General features: G+C 46.8%; 1 protein-coding gene across 3 annotated transcripts in view; it reads left to right on the forward strand.

The window, feature by feature from the left end:
- The window catches only part of kndc1 (kinase non-catalytic C-lobe domain containing 1), a 197,380-nt gene that overhangs the window by 26,491 nt on the left and 148,826 nt on the right, over positions 1–22,063 (forward strand). For all 3 annotated transcript variants that reach the window (XM_078413701.1, XM_078413703.1, XM_078413702.1), the window contains exons 2-3: positions 11,258–11,456; positions 16,839–16,897. In XM_078413701.1, the coding sequence (XP_078269827.1) occupies positions 11,258–11,456; positions 16,839–16,897 (258 nt within the window). The remainder of the gene's footprint in view (positions 1–11,257; positions 11,457–16,838; positions 16,898–22,063) is intronic.

The raw sequence follows: 22,063 nt of genomic DNA on the forward strand, positions 1-22,063 counted from the left end.
ACCCTAATCATATCTGCTCCACCACCACCATCCCAGGGAGCACTTTCCAGGCACCAGGCACTCTGTTTTAAAAAAACCTGCTCAGCACATCTTCTTTAAACTCTGCCCCTCTCACCATGAAACAATGCTCTCCAGTCTTTGACATTTCCAACCTGGGGAAAAAAGGTCCTCACTGTCTCCTCTATCTGTGCCTCCCATATTTTTATATTATATCAGGTCTCCCCTCAGCCTTTGATGATCCTGAGAAAACAATCCCAATTTGTCCAACCTTTACTTCCAGCTAATACCTTCTAATCCAGGCATCAGTTTGTAAACCTCTTTACATCCTCTCCAAATCTTCATAAATTCTTCCTATAATGGGCTGACCAAATCTCCATTCGGCACTCGAAATGTGACCTAACCAAAGTCAGTCAGAGAGTTGTGAATCTGTGGAATTCTCTGCCTCCGAAGGCAGTGGAGGCCAATTCTCTGAATGCATTCAAGAGAGAGCTCTTAAGGATAGCGGAGTCAGGGGGTATGGGGAGAAGGCAGGAACGGGGTACTGATTGAGAATGATCAGCCATGATCACATTGAATGGTGGTGCTGGCTCGAAGGGCCGAATGGCCTACTCCTGCACCTATTGTCTATTGTATAAAGCTGCAACATGACTTCAACATGACTGATGAAGGCAAGCATACCATATGTCTTCTTTGCCACTCTATCCACATGCGCAACCACTTTCAGAGAGCTATCAACTTGAACCTCAAGGTTCCTCTGTATTGCAGTGCTGTTAAGAGTCTTGCATGGAGAGAGTAAGGAGTAAGATCTGTGTGATCTCCTGGACAAGTTTCGATCGCCTAGCTTGGGGTCGGAGAGGAATTTCCCGGATTTTTTTTCCCCAAATTGGCCTGGGTTTTTATCCGGTTTTTCGCCTCTCCCAGGAGATCACTCAGTTCTTTTGGGTGGGCGGTTGGAGCAGCGGCCGGGCGGTAGGTTTGGAAACCGAGCACGGGGCTTTGTTTTCACAGAGGCCCAGGAGCGGTTGGAGCGGTTGGAGCAGACCACTCTGCAACGTTCCCAGTTAAGGGGGAGTATGAGTGCTAGGGCAGTTTATTGTTCTGGGTGTCGGATGTGGGGAATCTGGGAGTCTGATAGTCTTCCAGACATCCACATCTGCGCCAGGTGCGACGAGATGGGGCTCCTAAGGGACCGTATTAGGAACCTGGAGCGGCAGATTGATGACCTCCGTCTGGTCAGGGAGAGTGAGGAGGTTATAGAGAGGAGTTATAGAGAGGTGGTCACTCCAAGACCACGGGAGGTAGACAAGTGGGTCACGGTTAGGGGGGGCAAGGAGCAGAGGCAGGTACTAGAGAGTACCCCGGTGGCTGTACCCCTTGGCAATAAATACTCCTGTTTAAGTACATGGAGTACAGCTAACCTGGGGGCAGCGATGGCACCCGGGCCTCTGGCACGGAGTCCGGCCCTGTTGCTCAGAAGGGTAGGGAAAGGAAGAGGAGAGCGATAGTAATAGGGGACTCTATAGTGAGGGGGTCAGATAGGCGATTCTGTGGACGCAGTCGGGAGACCCGGATGGTAGTTTGCCTCCCTGGTGCCGGTGTCCGGGATGTATCTGAACGTGTCCAAGATATCCTGAAAAGGGAGGGAGAGGAGCCAGAGGTCGTGGTACATATAGGTACCAACAATATAGGTAGGATAAGGGAAGAGGTCCTGAAAGGAGAATTTAGGGGGCTAGGAAGAGAGTTGAAAAAAAGGACTTCCAAAGTGATAATCTCAGGCTTACTGCCTGTGCCACGCGATAGTGAGAATAGGAATGGAGTGAGGTGGAGGATCAATATGTGGCTGAAGGACTGGTGCAGGGAGCAGGGATTCAAGTTTCTGGATCATTGGGACCTCTTCTGGGGGAAGTATGACCTGTACAAAAAGGACGGGTTGCATCTGAACCTGAGGGGAACCAATATCCTGGCGGGGAGATTAGCTAAGGTAATTGCAGAGACATTAAACTAGTACGGTTGGGGGGAGGGACTCAAACACAGATAGCTAATAGGCAGTGTGTGAGGCAGGAGGCAGAAAAGGGAAACACTCAGACCCATTATGTAGGAGAGAAAGAAGTAAAAAGAAATAAACTGAGAATAAGAAATGATGGGTCCCTTCAATGTGGGAGGAGTTGGCTGCGCCTAACGGCTGCGGCTCTCTGGCAGTCTCTTTGTCTTTTTTTCTTTTTTTTGTTTGTGTCGGTGTTGGGATGGTTTTTGTTTCTGTTTTTGGCTGTGTATGTGTGGTGGGGGGGTGGGGTGTGGGTGTGGGGTGTGGGGGTGGGGTGGGGTGGGGCGGGGGAAACCTTTCTTTTATTAGGTCTCTTCCCCGGGGCGCAGCTCGCCCGCGGGGCCTTCCATCGCCGGCGCGGCTCGGCTGCGGGACTTAACATCGCCAGCGCGGCTCAGCCGCGGGACGTTTCAGTGCCCGGTGCGGCTCGGCCGCTGGACTTAACATCGTCAGCGCGGCTCGGCCGCGGGACGTTTCGGTGCCCGGTGCGGCTCGGCCGCTGGACTTAACATCGCCAGCGCGGCTCGGCCGCGGGACGTTTCAGTGCTCGGTGCGGCTCGGCCGCTAGACTTAACATCACCCGGTGCAGCTCGGCCGCGGGACGTTTCGGTGCCCGGTGCGGCTCGGCCGCGGGACGTTTCAGTGCCCGGTGCGGCTCGGCCGCGGGACGTTTCAGTGCCCGGTGCGGCTCGGCCGCTGGACTTAACATCGTCAGCGCGGCTCGGCCGCGGGACGTTTCGGTGCCCGGTGCGGCTCGGCCGCTGGACTTAACATCGCCAGCGCGGCTCGGCCGCGGGACGTTTCAGTGCTCGGTGCGGCTCGGCCGCTGGACTTAACATCACACGGTGCAGCTCGGCCGCGGGACGTTTCGGTGCCCGGTGCGGCTCGGCCGCGGGACGTTTCAGTGCCCGGTGCGGCTCGGCCGCGGGACGTTTCAGTGCCCGGTGCGGCTCGGCCGCGGGACGTTTCGGTGCCCGGTGCGGCTCAGCCGCTGGACTTAACATCGCCCGGTGCGGCCGCGGGACGTTTCGGTGCCCGGGGCGGCTCGGCCGCGGGGCCTTCCATCCCCTTGCAGGGGCTGTGCGTGTCGTTTGCCTCGGTAGGGGTCGAGCTGCCTGTCCGTGGGTGCGGGGGGAAGAGAGGGGAAGTTTTGTTGCCTCCATCACAGTGAGGGGGTGTTTGGAGTCACTGTGATGGATGTTTGTGTTGGGGTCGGGTGTCCTGTGTTCTTTTCTTTTTTGCTGTGTTTTGTGTGACTGCAGAAATTTCGACCGGTGTAAAAAGCCGAGTGACAATAAAGTGTTGTTATGTTATGTTATGTTATGTTATGTTATGTGTGTATTTTAATGCTAGGAGCATTGTAAGAAAGGTGGATGAGCTTAGAGCCTGGATTGACATCTGGAAGTATGATGTTGTGGCGATCAGTGAAACATGGTTGCAGGAGGGTTGGGATTGGCAATTAAATATTCCAGGATTTCATTGTTTCGGAGGGGCAAGAGATGGGGGTGTTGCATTGCTTGTCAGGGAGGATATCACAGCAGTGCTTTGGCAGGATAGACTAGAAGGCTCGATTAGGGAGGCTGTATGGGTGGAACTCAGAAATGAGAAAGGCTTAGCACCACTTATAGGGGTGTATTATAGACCGCCAAATAGGGAACGAAAATTGGAAGAGCAAATATGTAAGGAGATAGCAGATATTAGTAGTAAGCACAGAGTAGTGATTGTGGGTGATTTCAATTTTCCGTACATAGACTGGGAATCACATTCTGTTAAAGGGCTGGATGGTTTGGAGTTTGTAAAATGTGTGCAGGATAGTTTTTTGCAGCAATACGTAGAGGTACCTACCAGAGAAGGGGCAGTGTTGGACCTCCTGTTAGGAAATGAGACGGGTCAGGTGACGGAGGTATGTGTTGAGGAGCACTTTGGAGTCTAGTGATCACAATGCCATTAGTTTCAATATAATTATGGAGAAGGTCAAATCTGGACCAAGGGTTGAGATTTTGGATTGGAGAAAGGCTAATTTTGAGGAGATGAGAAAGGATTTAAAAGGAGTGAAATGGGACATTTTGTTTTATGAAAAGGATATAATAGAGAAATGGAGGATATTTAAAGGTGAAATTTTGAGAGTAGAGTCTTTATGTCCCTGTTCGGTGGAAAGGAAAGAATAATAATTTGAAAGAGCCGTGGTTTTCCAGGGAAATTGGACACGGTTCGGAAAAAGAGGGAGATATACAATAAATATAAGCAGCAGGGAGTAAATGAGGTTCTTGAGAAATATAAAGAATGTAAAAGGAATCTTAAGAAGGAAATTAGAAAAGCGAAAAAAAGATATGAGGTTGCTTTGGCAAGTAATGTAAAAGTAAACCCCAAAGGGTTCTACAGATATGTCAATAGCAAAAGGATAGCGAGGGATAAAATTGGTCCATTAGAGAGTCAAAGTGGACAGCTATGTGCTGAGCCGGAAGAAATGGGGGAGATATTAAACAATTTCTTTTCTTCGGTATTCACCGAGGAGAAGGATATTGAATTATGTGAGGTAAAAGAAACAAGTAGAGTAGTGATGGAAATTATGATCAAAGAAGAGGAGGTACGGACACTTTTGAAAAATATAAAAGTGGATAAGTCTCCAGGTCCTGATAGGATATTCCCTAGGACATTGAGGGAAGTTAGTGCAGAAATAGCAGGGGCTATGACGGAAATATTTCAAACGTCATTAGAAACGGGAATGGTGCCAGAAGATTGGCGCATTGCGCATGTTGTGCCTTTGTTTAAAAAAGGTTCTAAAAGTAAACCTAGCAATTATAGACCTGTTAGTTTGACGTCTGTGGTGGGAAAATTAATGGAAAAGATACTTAGGGACAATATATATAATCACATGGATAAACAAGGCCTGATTAGAAACAGTCAACATGGATTTGTGCCTGGAAGGTCATGTTTGACTAATCTTCTTGAATTTTTTGAAGAGGTTACCAGGGAAATTGATAAGGGCAAGGCTGTGGATGTTGTCTATATGGACTTCAGTAAGGCATTTGACAAGGTTCCACATGGAAGGTTGATTAAGAAGGTTAAATCGTTGGGTATTAATAGTGAGGTTGCAAGATGGATTCAACAATGGCTGAATGGGAGATACCAGAGGGTAATGGTTGACAACTGTATGTCAAGTTGGAGGCCAGTGTCTAGTGGAGTACCCCAAGGATCTGTGTTGGGTCCACTGTTGTTTGTCATTTACATTAATGATCTGGATGATGGTGTGGCAAATTGGATTAGTAAGTATGCAGATGATACTAAGATAGGTGGTGTAGTTAATAATGAAGTAGATTTTCAAAGTCTACAGAGAGACTTGGGCCTTTTGGAAGTCTGGGCTGAGAGATGGCAGATGGAGTTTAATGCTGATAAGTGTGAGGTGCTGCATTTTGGTAGGAAAAATCAAAATAGGACGTACAGGGTAAATGGTAGGGAATTGAGGAATGCAGTGGAACAGAGGGATCTGGGAATAACTGTGCATTGTTCCCTGAAGGTGGAATCTCATGTGGATAGGGTGGTGAAGAAGGCGTTTGGTATGCTTGCCTTTATAAATCAGAGTATCGAATATAGAAGTTGGGATGTAATGTTGAAATTGTACAGGGCATTGGTGAGGCCGAATCTGGAGTATGGTGTGCAGTTCTGGTCGCCAAATTATAGGAAGGATGTCGACAAAATGGAGAGGGTACAGAGGAGATTTACTAGAATGTTGCCTGGGTTTCAGCACTTAAGCTACAGAGAGAGGTTGAACAGGTTGGGTCTTTATTCTTTGGAGCGTAGAAGGTTGAGGGGGGACTTGATAGAGGTTTTTTAAATTTTAAGAGGAACGGACAGAGTTGACGTGGGTAGGCTTTTCCCTTTGAGAATGGGGAAGATTCCAACAAGGGGACATAACTTCAGAATTAAGGGACAAAAGTTTAGGGGTAACATGAGGGGTAACTTCTTTACTCAGAGGGTGGTGGCTGTATGGAATGAGCTTCCGGTGGAAGTGGTGGAGGCAGGCTCGATTTTATTATTTAAGAGTAAATTGGATAGGTATATGGATGGGAGGGGATTGGAGGGTTATGGTCTGAGAGCAGGTAGATGAGACTAGGTCAGAGAAAGTGGTCGGCTTGGACTGGTAGGGCCGAACGGGCCTGTTTCCGTGCTGTAATTGTTATATGGTTATATGGTTATATGGTTATTAGCAGATTGTGAGCCCCTCTTGACCACCAGTGTTTTCAGAACCTTTCATTACTGACCCTTGCGTGGAGCACCTAAGAGACCTGGCAGCGTGTGTTCTTTGCGGTTGCCTCTGGATTTCCAAGCTAAAGGCCTTGATTTTGCTTCCAGCACTAATCAGTGGTTGAGACTGCCCATTCCAAACAAACTGATGGTGCTCGAACCAAATAAACAACAAACTACAGAAATACTAAATAACTGTCCTACATCCTACTATTACCAACTCACCTATAGAATCATGGAGACAATGATGGAATGTTATATTTGGCGAGAAGGGGCCGAACCAAAATGTCACTTACCCATGTTTTTCAGAGATGCTGCCTGACCTGTGAAGTTACTCCAGGTTTTTTTTTCTCACATCTTTCATTATTTTTTAATCATGGGGTGAAGAAAATGTGGAGATAAAATTGGGTGAAGAGTGAAATGGATCCTGTCTCATTACTACCAAGCTGGGCTAGTCATAATGTCAAGCTGTTGACATAAGTAGATCCAAGAAGGGCTATGCAGAGAGACCAGAATGAACAATTCATGAGATCGCTCGACACGGGAAGCTATAATTAAACAATTATTAACAGACAATAGGTGCAGGAGTAGGCCATTTGGCCCTTAAAGCCAATAAGTACTGGCATAAAATAGAATAGGTTACAATTGATGTTTGAATAACTAGGTTAAAATGAAACACCATTTTTGGATGTTCTCTTTATGTTACCGATTTAGTGTAAAACTAGACCAAGTGGACCTGTTGGGCCCATTCCTCGTAGAGGAGGGACAGGGAAGGGGAGAGGGTGCCACTCACCTCACCGTCGGTTGAAGCGGGCGCTGGAGGAGACGGAGGGGAACGATGAGTCGACGACCATCTTCCTCCTGCTCGGAATCTCCCCCGGGGCCGAGTGCGGGTGAGGGGGGAGCGGAAAGGGGAGAGGGAACCACTGACCCCAACCACGGGTGGCCAGCAGCAGGAGAGCGGCTGTCCTGCCAGCGGCCATCTTCTTTAGCCTTCTCTCTGGTGCTGCGCTCCTCCCAGGGGGGAGCACAATTAAAGTCGTACGGGTCCCATTGTGACGTCACACGCTGAAGTCTTCAGTCTGAAGAAAGGTCTCGACCCGAAACGTCACCCATTCCTTCTCTCCTGAGATGCTGCCTGACCTGCTGAGTTACTCCAGCATTTTGTGAAATAAATACCTTTTATTTTAAAGGTTAATAGGTCAGGAAAGAGACCTTTGTGTTTAATCTATTACTTGTTAAAGGTGTAGAAGCAGTAAAAGATGCCCACATGGAACGCAAATGGTCTTTTTGAAAAGGTTGCTGGGACAATTGAATGTAAAACTATTAGAGATTGTACATTGAAGGTTCAAAAGCAGAATTGCTCTCAAAGAAATGGAGGCTTAAAATAGATCGGATTGTAGCTTTCAACTCTTGAAGTGGTCGGATATATTAGGGCTGAGTAGAAAAACAGGGAATGCCAGATTACTTGACAGGTCAAGCGGCAGCAGTAGAGGCACTATTTCAGTTTGATGGCGTGATCAGCACAGCGGAAAATTACAGGTGTAAGTCTTAAGATGGAGTGGATGGAATACTTTATAGTCACATGTGACTAGGCACAGTGAAACTCTCGCTTGCATACCCAATGTATACAAATAGCATCCACCTACGGCGCGGACAAAGTTGCAAAGTACGCCGGCACAAAATTTGTTCTCTTCCCCTTCCCCCCTCTCCCACCCAGGGGCCCCCCAATTCCAGGCCACCATTACTCTTCCCCTCCCCCCCCCCACGGTGGTTCCCCCATGCTCTCATCGACCGCCGACCCCGTGAGGATTCACCGCTGCTGAGGCTCCATCTCCGCGAGGCTGCACCACCACCGCCGAGCCTTCACCACCACCGCCGAGGCTGCACCACCACCGCCGAGGCTTCACCGCAACCGCCGAGGCTCCACCGCCACCGCCGAGGCTCCACCACCACCGCCGAGGCTCCACCATGACCGCCGAGGTTTCACCGCAACCGCCGAGGCTCCACCGCCACCGCCGAGGCTGCACCACCACCGCCGAGGCTGCACCACCACTGCCGAGGCTTCACCGCAACCGCTGAGGTTCCACCACCACCGCCGAGGCTCCACCGCCACCGCCGAGTCTGCACCACCACCGCCGAGGCTTCACCACCACCGCCGAGGCTTCACCGCAACCGCCGAGGTTCCACCGCCGAGGCTCCACCGCCACCGCTGAGGCTCCACCACCACCACCGAAGCTCCACCATGACCGCCGAGGCTCCACCATGACCGCCGAGGCTCCACCACCACTGCCACCGCCACCGCCGAGGCTTCACCGCTTGTTTTGGCTCATCAGGTCATAATGTTTTGGCTGGCTTCGACCATATCATGGACCTCACCTTTTTGTTCTTTCCTCGCGGTTAAATTCAACAGACCATTTTGCAGATATATTTTCCAGCCTAAATACTGAGAATTTGCAGGTATTTATGGTCTACTCGACCAAGTGGACCCATTGAGCCCAACCCTCTCCTGCATTGGTGCAGCACCCTCTCCCCCCTCACCCCACCCCTCTCCCCCCTGCTCTCCCCCCTTTCCCCCCCCTCCCTCCCCTGCTGCCATGTTGAAGTCGAGGGCAGAGTGCAGTTGTTTCAGAATCACTGAGGGGAAGTATCCGACTTACATCTTTTTTCAGGCGTTTTGATCTTCCATCTGATTATGTTGAAAAATGCATTTGATCTTGGAACAGAATTAGGCCATTCGGCCCATTGAGTCTACTCTGTCATTCAATTATGCCTTCTCCTATCTTCTCCCCATAACCTTTGACAACCTTACTAATCAAGAATATGTCAATCTCTGCTTAAAACGTACCTAATGACAGCCTCCACAGCCGTCTGTGGCAGTGAATTCCACAGATTCACCGCCCTCTGAATGAAGAAATTCCTCCATATCTCCTTTCTATAGGTAAGTTCTTTTATTCTGAGGCTGTGTCCTCTTGTCCTGGACCCTCCCACCAGTAGAAACATCCTCTCCACATCCACTCCATTCAAGCCTTTCACTGTTTGGTAATTTTCAATGAGGTCCCCTTTACCCTTCTAATGCCATCTTGAGCCATCAAACGCTCATCGTTCCTTAACCAGGATCATTCCTGTAAACCTCCTCCGGACCCTTTCCAACGCCAGCACATTCCTACTCGGATATGGGGCCCAAAACTGCCCACAATACTCCAAATGCAGTCTGACCAGTGCGTGTTCAAGCCTCAACATTACATCCCAGTTTTTACATTCTAGTTCTCTTAAAATAAACGCTAACATTGCATTTGGCTTCCTTACTACCGATTCAACTTGCAAATTAACCTTATGGGAATCCTGCAACAGGATGCCCAAGTCCCTTTGCACCTCAGATTTCTGAATCCTCTTCCCATTTAGAAAATAGTCTACGCCTTTATTCCTACTACCAAAATGCATGACTCCACATTTTGCTATGCTGTGTTCCATCTGCCACTTCTTTTCACATGCTCTTAACTTGTCTAAGTCCTGCAAACTCTCTGCTTCCTCTTCACCACCTGCTCCTCCAGCTATCTTCGTATCATCTGCAAACCTGGTCACAAAGCCATTAATTCCATCATCCAAATCATTGATATACACTGTGAAGAGTAGCGGCCCCAACACCGACCCCTGCAGAATACCACTGGCCACTGGCAGCCAACCAGACAAAGCCCCCTTCTGCCATTCATGCGACCTTCCCTGCATGCCTCTATTTTCCCTCTCATACCATGGGCTCTCACCCTGTTTAGCAGCCTCACAATGCACCTTCTCTACCATTGCTTAATCTTTTATCACGCTTTGCATCGTGCAGTTATCTTGAGGGGTAGCTGTGCAGAATTTACAAATGGACATTCATTTGGTAAATTGTGGACGTGCGTGTAGCACTAAATCACCAAAAACAAATGCTAATTTTCAGTTAGTATGGAATAATCAAGCTGATGCATTTTACTTCTATTTATGGTTCTGCAAAATTAGTTGCTTTCATCATTTGTGGGTAATTCCAAATAATTGCTCTTCACGAATAATCCTTGAATAAACTCGTAACTGAAAATGTGTAGGAAGGAACTGCAGATGCTGGGTTAAACTCCAAAGACGTACAGCTATGTAGGTTAATTGACTGGGTAAATGTAAAAATTGTCCCTAGTGTGTGTAGGATAGTGTTAGTGTGCAGGGATCGCTGGGCGGCGCGGACTTGGTGGGCCGAAAAGGCCTGTTTCCGCGCTGTATCTGAAATATGAAATAAATAAATATGAAACCGAAGATAGACACAAAAAGCTGGAGCAACTCAGCAGGTCAGACAAGGGATAGAAGAGTTAGATAGAGCTCTAGGGGCTAGTGGAATCAAGGGATATGGGGAGAAGGCAGGCACGGGTTACGGATTGTGGATGATCAGCCGTGATCACAATGAATGGCGGTGCTGGCTCGAAGGGTCAAAATGGCCTCCTCCTGCACCTATTTTCCATGTTTCTAAAACGTTTTCTTCTGAAGGAGGGTCTTGACCCGAAACGTCAACTATTCCTTTTCTCCAGAGATTCTGTCTGACCCGCTGAGTTACTCCAGGTTTTTGTGTCTCTCATAACTGAAAATGGTTCATCTACAGTAAACTACCAGCAATATTTAATTTTCCCGTAAAGTTTGAATGATTATTTGGAAGTGCAGTATTCCACAGGGTAGAATGCTTAATAGCAATAAAATACATAATTGTCAATACATACATATGCTGCACATATCAATATTGATGATTTAAAATGCAATTTAGTTTTCTTTAAACTAATCAACATTTAATCTGCCTACTCAACGTATGCCTTTAATTACCTACAGCAGAGGTATGGAAAGTTAGTAATATTAGTGGATGAACTTGGTTTATGACAAGACAAAATGAAATTGTTTTTTTCCATGTTTCCAGTGCAAGTCTTTTATTAATCCTGTTCATTTACTTGGCAGGAGAATGTGTCCCTTGCAGATATCCTGTCATTGCGGGATAGCTGCCTGAGTGAGCAGGATATCTGGGCAGCCTGCCTAGAGTGTTGCCTTTCAATGAAGAGCATCGCCCACACTCCGCTCTTTCATACCCTCTGCATTACCCCAGATACGTTGGCTTTCAACGCGAACGGAAATGTTTGCTTCATGGAGCAGCTGAGTGGTAAGTACCAAGGCTGTTTCACATTTACCCACGGCCTTGCATATAACATGAATGTACAATTTCTACACCTAATATATTATTTCTCTGAACTGTGTGTGTATATATATATATATACGAGTATAAGAAAATAACTGCAGATGCTGGTACAAATCGAAGGTATTTATTCACAAAATGCTGGAGTAACTCAGCAGGTCAGGCAGCATCTCTGGAGAGAAGGAATGGGTGACGTTTCGGGTCGAGACCCTTTTTCAGACTGATGTCAGGAGGGCGGGACAAAGGAAGGATATAGGTGGAGACAGGAAGATAGAGGGAGATCTGGGAAGGGGGAGGGGAAGAGAGGGACAGAGGAACTATCTAAAGTTGGAGAAGTCGATGTTCATACCACTGGGCTGCAAGCTGCCCAGGCGAAATATGAGGTGCTGTTCCTCCAATTTCCGGTGGGCCTCGCTATGGCACTGGAGGAGGCCCATGACAGAAAGGTCGGACTGGGAATGGGAGGGAGAGTTGAAGTGCTCAGCCACCGGGAGACCAGTTTGGCCAACGCGGACCGAGCGCAGGTGTTGAGTGAAGCAATCGCCGAGCCTGCGCTTGGTTTCGCCGATGTAAATAAGTTGACATCTGGAGCAGCGGATGCAATAGATGAGGTTGGAGGAGATGCAAGTGAACCTCTGTCTCACCTGGAAAGACTGTTTGGGTCCTTGGATGGAGTTGAGGGGGGAGGTAAAGGGACAGGTGTTGCATGTCGTGCGGTTGTAATGGAAAGTGCCCGGGGATGGGGTGGTTTGAGTAGGATATATATATATATAGTTATATATTATATATTACAGTTATATACATTTATAACCGTGTGTGTGTGTGTATATATATATATATATATATATATATATATATATATATATATATATATATATATATATATCTTTTGTTTATTAAATCTAGTTTAGTTTAGTGTAGAGATACAGTGTGTAAACAGGCCCTGCAGCCCACCAAGTCCGCACCGACCAGCGATCCCCGTACACTAGCACTATCCTGCACACGAGGGACAATTTACCATTTTAATCAAAGCCAATTGACCGACAAATATGTACGTTTTGGAGAGTGGGAGGAAACCGGAGCACTCAGGGAAAACCCATGCGGTCACGGAGAGAATGTACAAATTACACACAGACAGCACCTGTTGTCTGGATCGAACCCAGGCCTCTAGCGTTGTAAGGCAGCAATTCTACCACTGTGCCATCCAATAGGTGCTTTGGGAGTATAAATCTGAACTTCATTAATGCTACAATTGCAGGTTTTTCAACGTGCTCTTTTAAACATGGGAAATACAAGGCAAGGTATGGCCAAATGTTTTCATTGGTAGAGGGGGTTGGGGTCTTGCTCTTGGCTATGGAGACATAATTGTTGCCAGATTTTCTGCACTTACAGCATCATTGCACACAGAAGCCAGTGCGCTTGCTAGATGATGTCAAATGACATGCAATGCTTATTTGATTTCAGTCTGCAGAAGGTCAAAGTCCAAGTTCTGTATTATTTTAAGGGATCCTGCTTCCTTGGGCCTCTGGTAGTAAATTTGAGATGTTCAACTTCCTCTTTAGTGGGTACCACCTTTAACTTTTAATCGTTTATTGTTTCCCATTCCTCTTGGCCCCGCTGCCAGTGTTCTCCACAAGCTCATACCACTCCACCCCAGCCCAGCCCATCCCCTCCTCCCCAGTAGTCTTGGTTTAAGTTTATTATTGTTACATGTACCGAGGACAATGAAAAGCTTTGTTTTGCATGCGATCCAAACAGATCTGATATATTCAAGTCAAACTCAAGTATAATAGACAGACCAAAGGGGAGGATACAGAGTGTAGAATATCACTTTGATCCATATCACAGTGGCACTGTAGGTCTTTCTTTCACCCCCACCATGCTGACTCCCTTATCATGCATCTATATTCCCTTATTATGTTCCCTTATATTCCCTTACGCTATGAATTTATATTCCCTTACATTCCCTTACACTATAAATGGCTCGACTGTCTTTCTACTGACTGGCTAGCACGCAACAAAAGCTTTTCACTGTACCTCGGTACACGTGACAATAAACTGAACTGAAACTGAGGCTGACTCATTGGAGAATTAAATATTCTGAGTCTGAAGAAGGGTCTCGACCCGAAACATCACCCATTCCTTCTCTCCGCCTGTCCCGCTGAGTTACTCCAGCACTTTGTGTCTACCTTAAATATTCATACTGTTGAGTTGTGAGCTACCCATGTAAAATATGAGGTGCTGTTCCTCCAGTGACTTCCCTCCAGGGACTCCAGCAGTCCTTCCAGGTGAGGCAAGTTCATACACACTTCGTCAAGCCTTGTCTACTGAATTCAGTGCTCCTGATTTGGTCTCATTTACATCGAGACCAGGCATGGACTAGGCAACTGTCTCGCCAAACACTCGTGCTCTGCCTGCCAAGGGCCTGCTGGATCTCCCAGCTGCTCACCATTCTCACTCCCCTTCCCATTCTGACCATTCTGCCCTTGGCCTCCTTCATTGCCAGAGTGAGTCCACCTGAAAGAGAGCCGATATCGTATTCTGCTTGGGTAGCTTACTATCCAACGGTGTTCACATTGAATTCTGTAATTTCAAATAATATCCATCCTACCCTCCCACCCTTTCTTGTTACCCCCAAACTCAGTGCGCACACATTTCTGTGACAATCTTGCAACCTACGCAACCCCGCCCCAACTAAGCCGCCCTACACAGGAGCAAATAGGTCCTTCTTAGGAACAAAGAGGTCCTTCTGCAGTTGTACAGGGCCCTAGTGAGACCGCACCTGGAGTACTGTGTGCAGTTTTGGTCTCCAAATTTGAGGAAGGATATTCTTGCTATTGAGGGCGTGCAGCGTAGGTTTACTAGGTTAATTCCCGGATTGGCGGGGCTGTCGTATGTTGAAAGACTGGAGCGACTAGGCTTGTATACACTGGAATTTAGAAGGATGAGAGGGGATCTTATCGAAACATATAAGATTATTAAGGGGTTGGACACGTTAGAGGCAGGAAACATGTTCCCAATGTTGGGGGAGTTCAGAACCAGGGGCCACAGTTTAAGAATAAGGGGTAGGCCATTTAGAACAGAGATGAGGAAAAACTTTTTCAGTCAGAGAGTTGTAAATCTATGGAATTCTCTGCCTCAGAAGGCAGTGGACGCCAATTCTCTGAAAGCATTCAAGAGAGAGCTAGATAGAGCTCTTAAGGATAACGGAGTCAGGGGGTATGGGGAGAAGGCAGGAACGGGGTACTGATTGAGAATGATCAGCCACGATCACATTGAATGGTGGTGCTGGCTCGAAGGGCCGAATGGCCTACTCCTGCACCTATTGTCTATTGTCTATTGTCTATTACACCTTCGTACACATGGCCCATCCTCAAGTCCCCACGGGAGAAGAATGAGGAGGAGATAAGACTTTTCTTTGCCTTCCATCACAGTGAGGGTGTGCCTAGAGCAATCACTGTGATGGCTGTTTATGTAAAAATTGTATCTGTGTGTCCTGTGCATTTTGTTGTCTACTGCCGGACCCTGACGTGAGAGGACGCTGGCGTTGTTTATTCGCCGCTTCTCCGTTAGGATAGTTTGTCTGTTTGTTTTTATGTTATGATTGTTCTTGTAAAGCGCTTTGAGCTCCCGATAAGGCGCTATATAAAATAAATGCTTATTATTATTATTATTATTATTATTATGTCCATTTTATTTTCCCTTTTATTCCCGCCTCTTCCCCTTCCCCTTATCCCCTTCCAAGCACATCCCTCCCTCCTGGCTTCATATTTCATTCCTCCTCTTCTCTCCATATCAGACACCTTTTTGTCTCCTTTTCACATCAAGGTTTTGTCACCTACTCCACGCGTCTGCCAACTAACCACCCACCTGTATTCACCTATCACTTCCCAGACCTTGTCCCGCCCCACCTCTCTTTTCCAGCTTTCCCCAACCCCCCCCCCACATCTCCAATCAGCCTGAAGAAAGGTTCTGCCCCAAAATGCTATCAGTGCATTCACTGCGCAGGTGCTGCCTGACCCACTGAGTTCCACCAACACTGTTCTTTTGTTCAAGATTCCACCATGTGCATTCTCTGGGGTTTCCTTCACATATGCAGAGGTGTTCTTACAAGTTGAAATGCCCTCCGATTGAAAATAATGTAATTTTACAGAGCCATTTGCTCACACCCAGAATGGTGAATCTGAAATTACATTAATCAGCTGCACCTTTGTGCTTAAAGAATATAAAGCCTCGGGGTATTTTGAATTCAGCAAGGCTTTTTAGATATGAGTTGAAGGGAGCATCTTCCACCAGGTATCCATTTAATTCTCTACGTCTGCTAAATACTAAAACCGTTAACATCGACAGTTCCAATCTCCATGTGGCTCATTTAAAGTAACATCACCCACAAACAGGTCTTTGGGATTAAGCTTCTTGCTGGCTTGCTTTCCATGCAGATTACCTCTGGCCTTTTATTTTACAGAGCCAGTTCCCTCCGTAACTCCCTGGTCCACTCGTCCCTTCCTACCCAAACCACACCATCCCCGGGCGCTTTCCCCTGCAACCGCACGAGATGCAACACCTGTCCCTTTACCTCCCCCCTCAATTCCATCTAAGGACCCAAACAGTCTTTCCAGGTGAGACAGAAGTTCACCTGCACCTCCTCCAACCTCATCTATTGCATCCGCTGCTCCAGATGTCAACTTATTTACGTCGGCGAAACCAAGCACAAGCTCAGCGATCGCTTCGCTCAACACCTGCGCTCGGTCTGCATTAACCAAACTGATCTCCCGGTGGCTGAGCACTTCAACTCCCCCTCCCATTCCCAGTCTGACCTTTCTGTCATGGGCCTCCTCCAGTGCCATAGTGAGTCCCACCGGAAATTGGAGGAACAGCACCTTATATTTCGCTGGGCAGCTTGCAGCCCAGTGGTATGAACACTGACTTCTCCAACTTTAGATAGTTCCTCTGTCCCTCTCTTCCCCTCCCCCTTCCCAGATCTCCCACTGTCTTCCTGTCTCCGCCTATATCCTTCCTTTGTCCCGCCCCCCTGACATCAGTCTGAAGAAGGGTCTCGACCCGAAACGTCGCCCATTCCTTCTCTCCTGAGATGCTGCCTGACCTGCTGAGTTACTCCAGCATTTTGTGAATAAATACCTTCGATTTGTACCAGCATCTGCAGTTATTTTCTTACACCTCTGGCCTTTGAGTATCTTCAAGAGGAAGTAGCCTCAGAAGAAGGAAAATAAAGAAAACTAAGACATTTCAAGGTTTTCAAAGCACACATATTATACAGTTAATAACATTCAAACCATATGGCCGCATCTTCTAAACTTGTGATTGATTTTCCTCGTTGCTTATTTACAGATGACCCAGAAGGTGCGTTTGTTCCTCCAGAATTCGACGTTACTGGCAACACTTTTGAGGTGGGTCGAAATACTCATGATGAAACATAGAAACATAGAAACATAGAAAATAGGTGCAGGAGTAGGCCATTCGGCCCTTCGTGCCTGCACCGCCATTCAATATGATCATGGCTGATCATTCAGCTCAGTAGCCTGTACCTGCCTTCTCTCCATACCCCCTGATCCCTTTAGCAAAAAGGGCCACATCTAACTCCCTCTTAAATATAGCCAATGAACTGGCCTCAACTACCTTCTGTGGCAGAGAATTCCACAGACTCACCACTCTCTGTGTGAAGAAATGTTTTCTCATCTCGGTCCTAAAAGACTTCCCCCTTATCCTTAAGCTGTGACCCCTGGTTCTGGACTCCCCCAACATCGGGAACAATCTTCCCGCATCTAGCCTCTCCAACCCCTTAAGAATTTTATATGTTTCTATATGATCCCCCCTCAGTCTTCTAAATTCCAGCGAGTACAAGCCCAGTCTATCCAGTCTTTCCTCATATGTAAGTCCCGCCATCCCAGGGATCAATCTGTTGAACCTTCTCTGTACTCCCTCTAAGGCAAGAACGTCTTTCCTCAGGTTAGGAGACCAAAACTGCACACAATACTCCAGGTGCGGTCTCACCAAGGCCCTGTACAACTGCAGCAGAACCTCCCTGCTCCTAAACTCAAATCCTCTTGCTATGAATGCCAACATACCATACCCCAGGTCTCCTCGTGGAAAGGGAGAGTGCTGGGATGTGGGAGGTTATGAGAATCGTGAAAGGGGGGGTGGTCTTCCAATTCTGGGAAGAGCTAATCAGAGGATATCAATATAAGATGGTATTTATCTAGAGTTGAAAATGTGCAGAGTATGAGTTTCTGTGCCCTATATTCCTTGCAATTTTGTGAACGGTGGAAAATGCAAAATTACTTTTCTTTTCCTTTGTGTGATGCTTTTCTCGCACAATGTTTTGAAAATTCAATCAAAAAGCTTGTTTCGGAAAGTTTTAATCAAAATTGATTCTATTAGTTTCTGTGCGCTGCTTATAAATTGCTGATTGAGGTCAATTATTGACGCTGTAACAACTTAAAAAGCTTTCCATTGCCTCAAAATGTTAACACCAATAATTGTTTTATTTTTCTCTAGTACAGCTCTGCTCTAAGTTTGATGTCTTGATTTGTGACATAAAACCCAGAGAATGGGGTTAGGAGGGAGAGATCGATCAGCCATGATTGAATGGCAGAGTAGACTTGTGGAATCTGTGGAATTCTCTGCCTCAGAAGGCAGTGGAGGCCAATTCTCTGAATGCATTCAAGAGAGAGCTAGATAGAGCTCTTAAGGATAGCGGAGTCAGGGGGTATGGGGAGAAGGCAGGAACGTGGTACTGATTGAGATTGATCAGCCATGATCACATTGAATGGCGGTGCTGGCTCGAAGGGCCGAATGGCCTCCTCCTGCACCTATTGTCTATTGTCTATTGTCTAGACTTGATGGGCCGAGTGGCTTAATTCCAGTCCTATCATTTATGACATAACATTACCATATGAATGAATGATTAATGTTCAGTATCTTCCATGTTGAAGTCTTCGAAGACTTAGAAATTTGATTCAGTCAGTTATTATTCCCGTTATTAAAACCGAGTGGAAAATTAACCATTCTGTCACTGGTTAGTGCACTTTGCTAAGAGAAATCAAAAGGTGAATTATTATTTCAACGTGGAGAGACTACAAATGAGTGAAGTTCAGAGTGATCTAGGTATTGACATTAATCACAGAATGTTACCAGACCTGTCCACCAGGTAATGGAGGCAAATGGCATTTGGCCTTTATTTTGAATGGTTTGGGGTGTAAGAATAATTGGGCTTTGGTAGGGGGTTTTTTTGTACAGGGCTTTGGTGAGGCCACTCTTCATTCTGTACACAGAATTGGTTATCCTTACCTTAAATGATGGAAAGCATAGCATAGTGGTGGTGGTGCAAAAGAGATTTACCGGGCTATTCCTGAGATGAGATTTTTGTGCTGCCAAAGGTTTGTACAGGCTCAACAGTTTGTGTCTGTATTTTGGGGGGGAATTTAGGAAGAATGCACAGAGTCTCTTGTTAGATGTACAGAGTCTCTTGCCCAGAGTAGGTGAATAGAGGACATGGACATAGGTTTAGGGTGAAGGCGAAAAGATTTAATAGGAATGTGAGGGGTAACTTTTTCACATAAAGATTGGTGGGTGCATGGAACAAGCTGCCAGGGAAGGTCGTTGAGGCTGGGGCTATCCCAACATTTAAGAAACAGATAGACAATAGGTGCAGGAGTAGGCCATTCGGCCCTTCGAGCCAGCACCGCCATTCAATGTGATCATGGCTGATCATTCTCAATCAGTATCCCATTCCTGCCTTCTCCCCATACCCCCTGACTCCACTATCCTTAAGAGCTCTATCTAGCTCTCTCTTGAATGCATTCAGAGAATTGGCCTCCACTGCCTTCTGAGGCAGAGAATTCCACAGAGTCACAACTCTCTGACTGAAAAAGTTTTTCCTCATCTCCGTTCTAAATGACCTACCCCTTTTTCTCAAACTGTGGCCCCTGGTTCTGGACTCCCCCAACATTGGGAACATGTTTCCTGCCTCTAACGTGTCCAACCCCTCAATAATCTTATATATTTCGATAAGATCACCCTCTCATCCTTCTAAATTCCAGTGTATCCAAGCCTAGTCGCTCCAGTCTTTCAACATACTACAGTCCCACCATTCCGGGAATTAACCTAGTAAACCTACGCTTGGACAGGACAGGTTTGGAGGGATATGGGCTAAAAGCGGGCAGTGTAGCTGGGACATATTGGCCAGTATGGGCAAGTTGGGCCAAAGGGCCTGTTTCCATGCTGCATCACTCTGTGACTCTATGATTCTAATGAGGGGTGATTTTATTCAAATGTAGAAGAACCGAATGGGGGCCTGACAAGGTAGATGATGAAATGTTCCCACTGATGAGAGAGTAGCGAACACGGGGATAGAGAGACAAAATAGGAGGCTGCAGATTTAGATTTAGATTTAGATTTAGAGATACAGCGCGGAAACAGGCCCTTCGGCCCACCGAGTCCACGCCCCCCATCGATCCCCACACATTAACACTATCCTACACACACTAGGGACATTTTTTTTAACATTTACCCAGTCAATTAGCCTGCATACCTGTACGTCTTTGGAGTGTGGGAGGAAACCGAAGATCTCGGAGAAAACCCACGCAGGTCACGGGGAGAACGTTCAAACTCCGTACAGACGTGCCCGTAGTCAGGATCGAACCTGAGTCTCCGGCGCTGCATTCGCTGTAAGGCAGCAACTCTACTGCTGCGCCACTGTGCCAATGTGCATAGGAGCATTAAAACTGATGTGCATTAGTATTTGTCTTAGAGAACAATGTACTTCGAGAATTTCCTACTCCTAAGGGTGTTGGTGACCAAATCATTTGATGTATTGAAGGCAGAGACAAATCAATATTTGAAAGAATTGAGCTTTAGAGGAAACTAGCGCAGAAGAGGAATTAGGCCAGCATAGATCAGGCATGATCGTGTTGAATGGTTGGGTAGGCTGAAGGAGTCTGGTAGCCTACTTTTATTCAGATTCAGCTTATTGTAAGATACACCAGGGTGCAATGAAAATCCTTGTTTGCATGAAGCCCATCGAGTAAATTGTATACAGGGCAACGATACATAAAATGACAAAGGCAAAACAGCAGAATGGTGCCAAAATGGTGGCATCCTTGATGATATTTCCAGCCTTCTTGTTGCAATGCACATTAAGATGGATGGAAGGTGGAAGGAATCGATGAGCCTGTGACGGTTTGGGCTGCGTGCATCACACTCCATAGGTTCAGGCAATCAACAGCCGAGCCGTTGGCATTCTAGGCTGAGCTGCATCCCGTCAGAATGCTTCTTATATAATGCATCTCCGGAAGGTTGAGCAAGTCCTCGTGGATTTGCCAAATCTATTTGGACGCCGGTGAAAATAAGTACCCTGATGCACTTTCTTGATCGCTGCATAGTGCGGACAGAGCAGGTTAGATTGTTGGTGATTTGTATGGCCCAGGAACCTCAAGCTCTCGAACATCTCTCCAGCAACTATATTGATGAGCACAGGGTTGTGCTTTCCAGGTTTTTGTTTGCTTCTGTTCCAGTGGCCAGGATTATGGTCAAGCCTGCAGGTAAGGTCCAGTAGTCAATTGCAGGAAGCATCCCTTTAAGAATTCCCTCACTGACCAGAATGCTTTTCCAGAATGCACTCAATATTGATTATCTCTGGGTAAGGCAGTCTTACAATGGCAACATATAACCATATAACCATATAACAACTACAGCACGGAAACAGGCCCGTTCGGCCCTACCAGTCCACGCCGACCACTCTCCCTGACCTAGTCTCATCTACCTGCACTCAGACCATAACCCTCTAATCCCCTCTTATCCATATACCTATACAATTTACTCTTAAATAATAAAATCGAGCCTGCCTCAACCACTTCCACCGGAAGCCCATTCCATACAGCCACCACCCTCTGAGTAACGAAGTTACCCCTCATGTTACCCCTAAACTTTTGTCCCTCAATTCTGAAGCTATGTCCCCTTGTTAGAATCTTCCCCACTCTCAAAGGGAAAAGCCTACCCACGTCAACTCTGTCCGTCCCTCTCAAAATTTAAAAAACCTCTATCAAGACCCCCTCAACCTTCTACGCTCCGAAGAATAAAGACCTCACACTGGATTTAGGTTTATTTGCCCATTTATTGACCTGTTTTATTTGGGTTGATTTGTTTTGGTTGTTATATGGCGTATAGCAGAATGCTGCCCTAAATGGAAGCTTCTGCATCCTCACCACCATTTTGAACGTCTCAAGATATTCAAAAGTCAAGAGTGTTTTATTGTTACATGTCCCAGAAAGAAGCACAACAGAATATGTCAACATAGTGCACTGTAAACAAGAGAATAAACGAGAAATTTATTCACAAAATGCTGGAGTAACTCAGCAGGTCAGGCAGCATCTCAGGAGAGAAGGAATGGGTGACATTTCGGGTCGAGACCCTTGTTCAGACTGATGTCAGAGGGGCGGGACAAAGGAAGGATATAGGTGGAAACAGGAAGATAGAGGACGAACTGAGGAGGGGGAGGGGAAGAGAGGGACAGAGGAACTATCTAAAGTTAGAGAAGTCAATGTTCATACCACTGG

The sequence above is a fragment of the Rhinoraja longicauda genome, chromosome 16, assembly GCF_053455715.1.
Source record: "Rhinoraja longicauda isolate Sanriku21f chromosome 16, sRhiLon1.1, whole genome shotgun sequence".
Taxonomy (NCBI): Eukaryota; Metazoa; Chordata; class Chondrichthyes; order Rajiformes; family Arhynchobatidae; genus Rhinoraja; species Rhinoraja longicauda.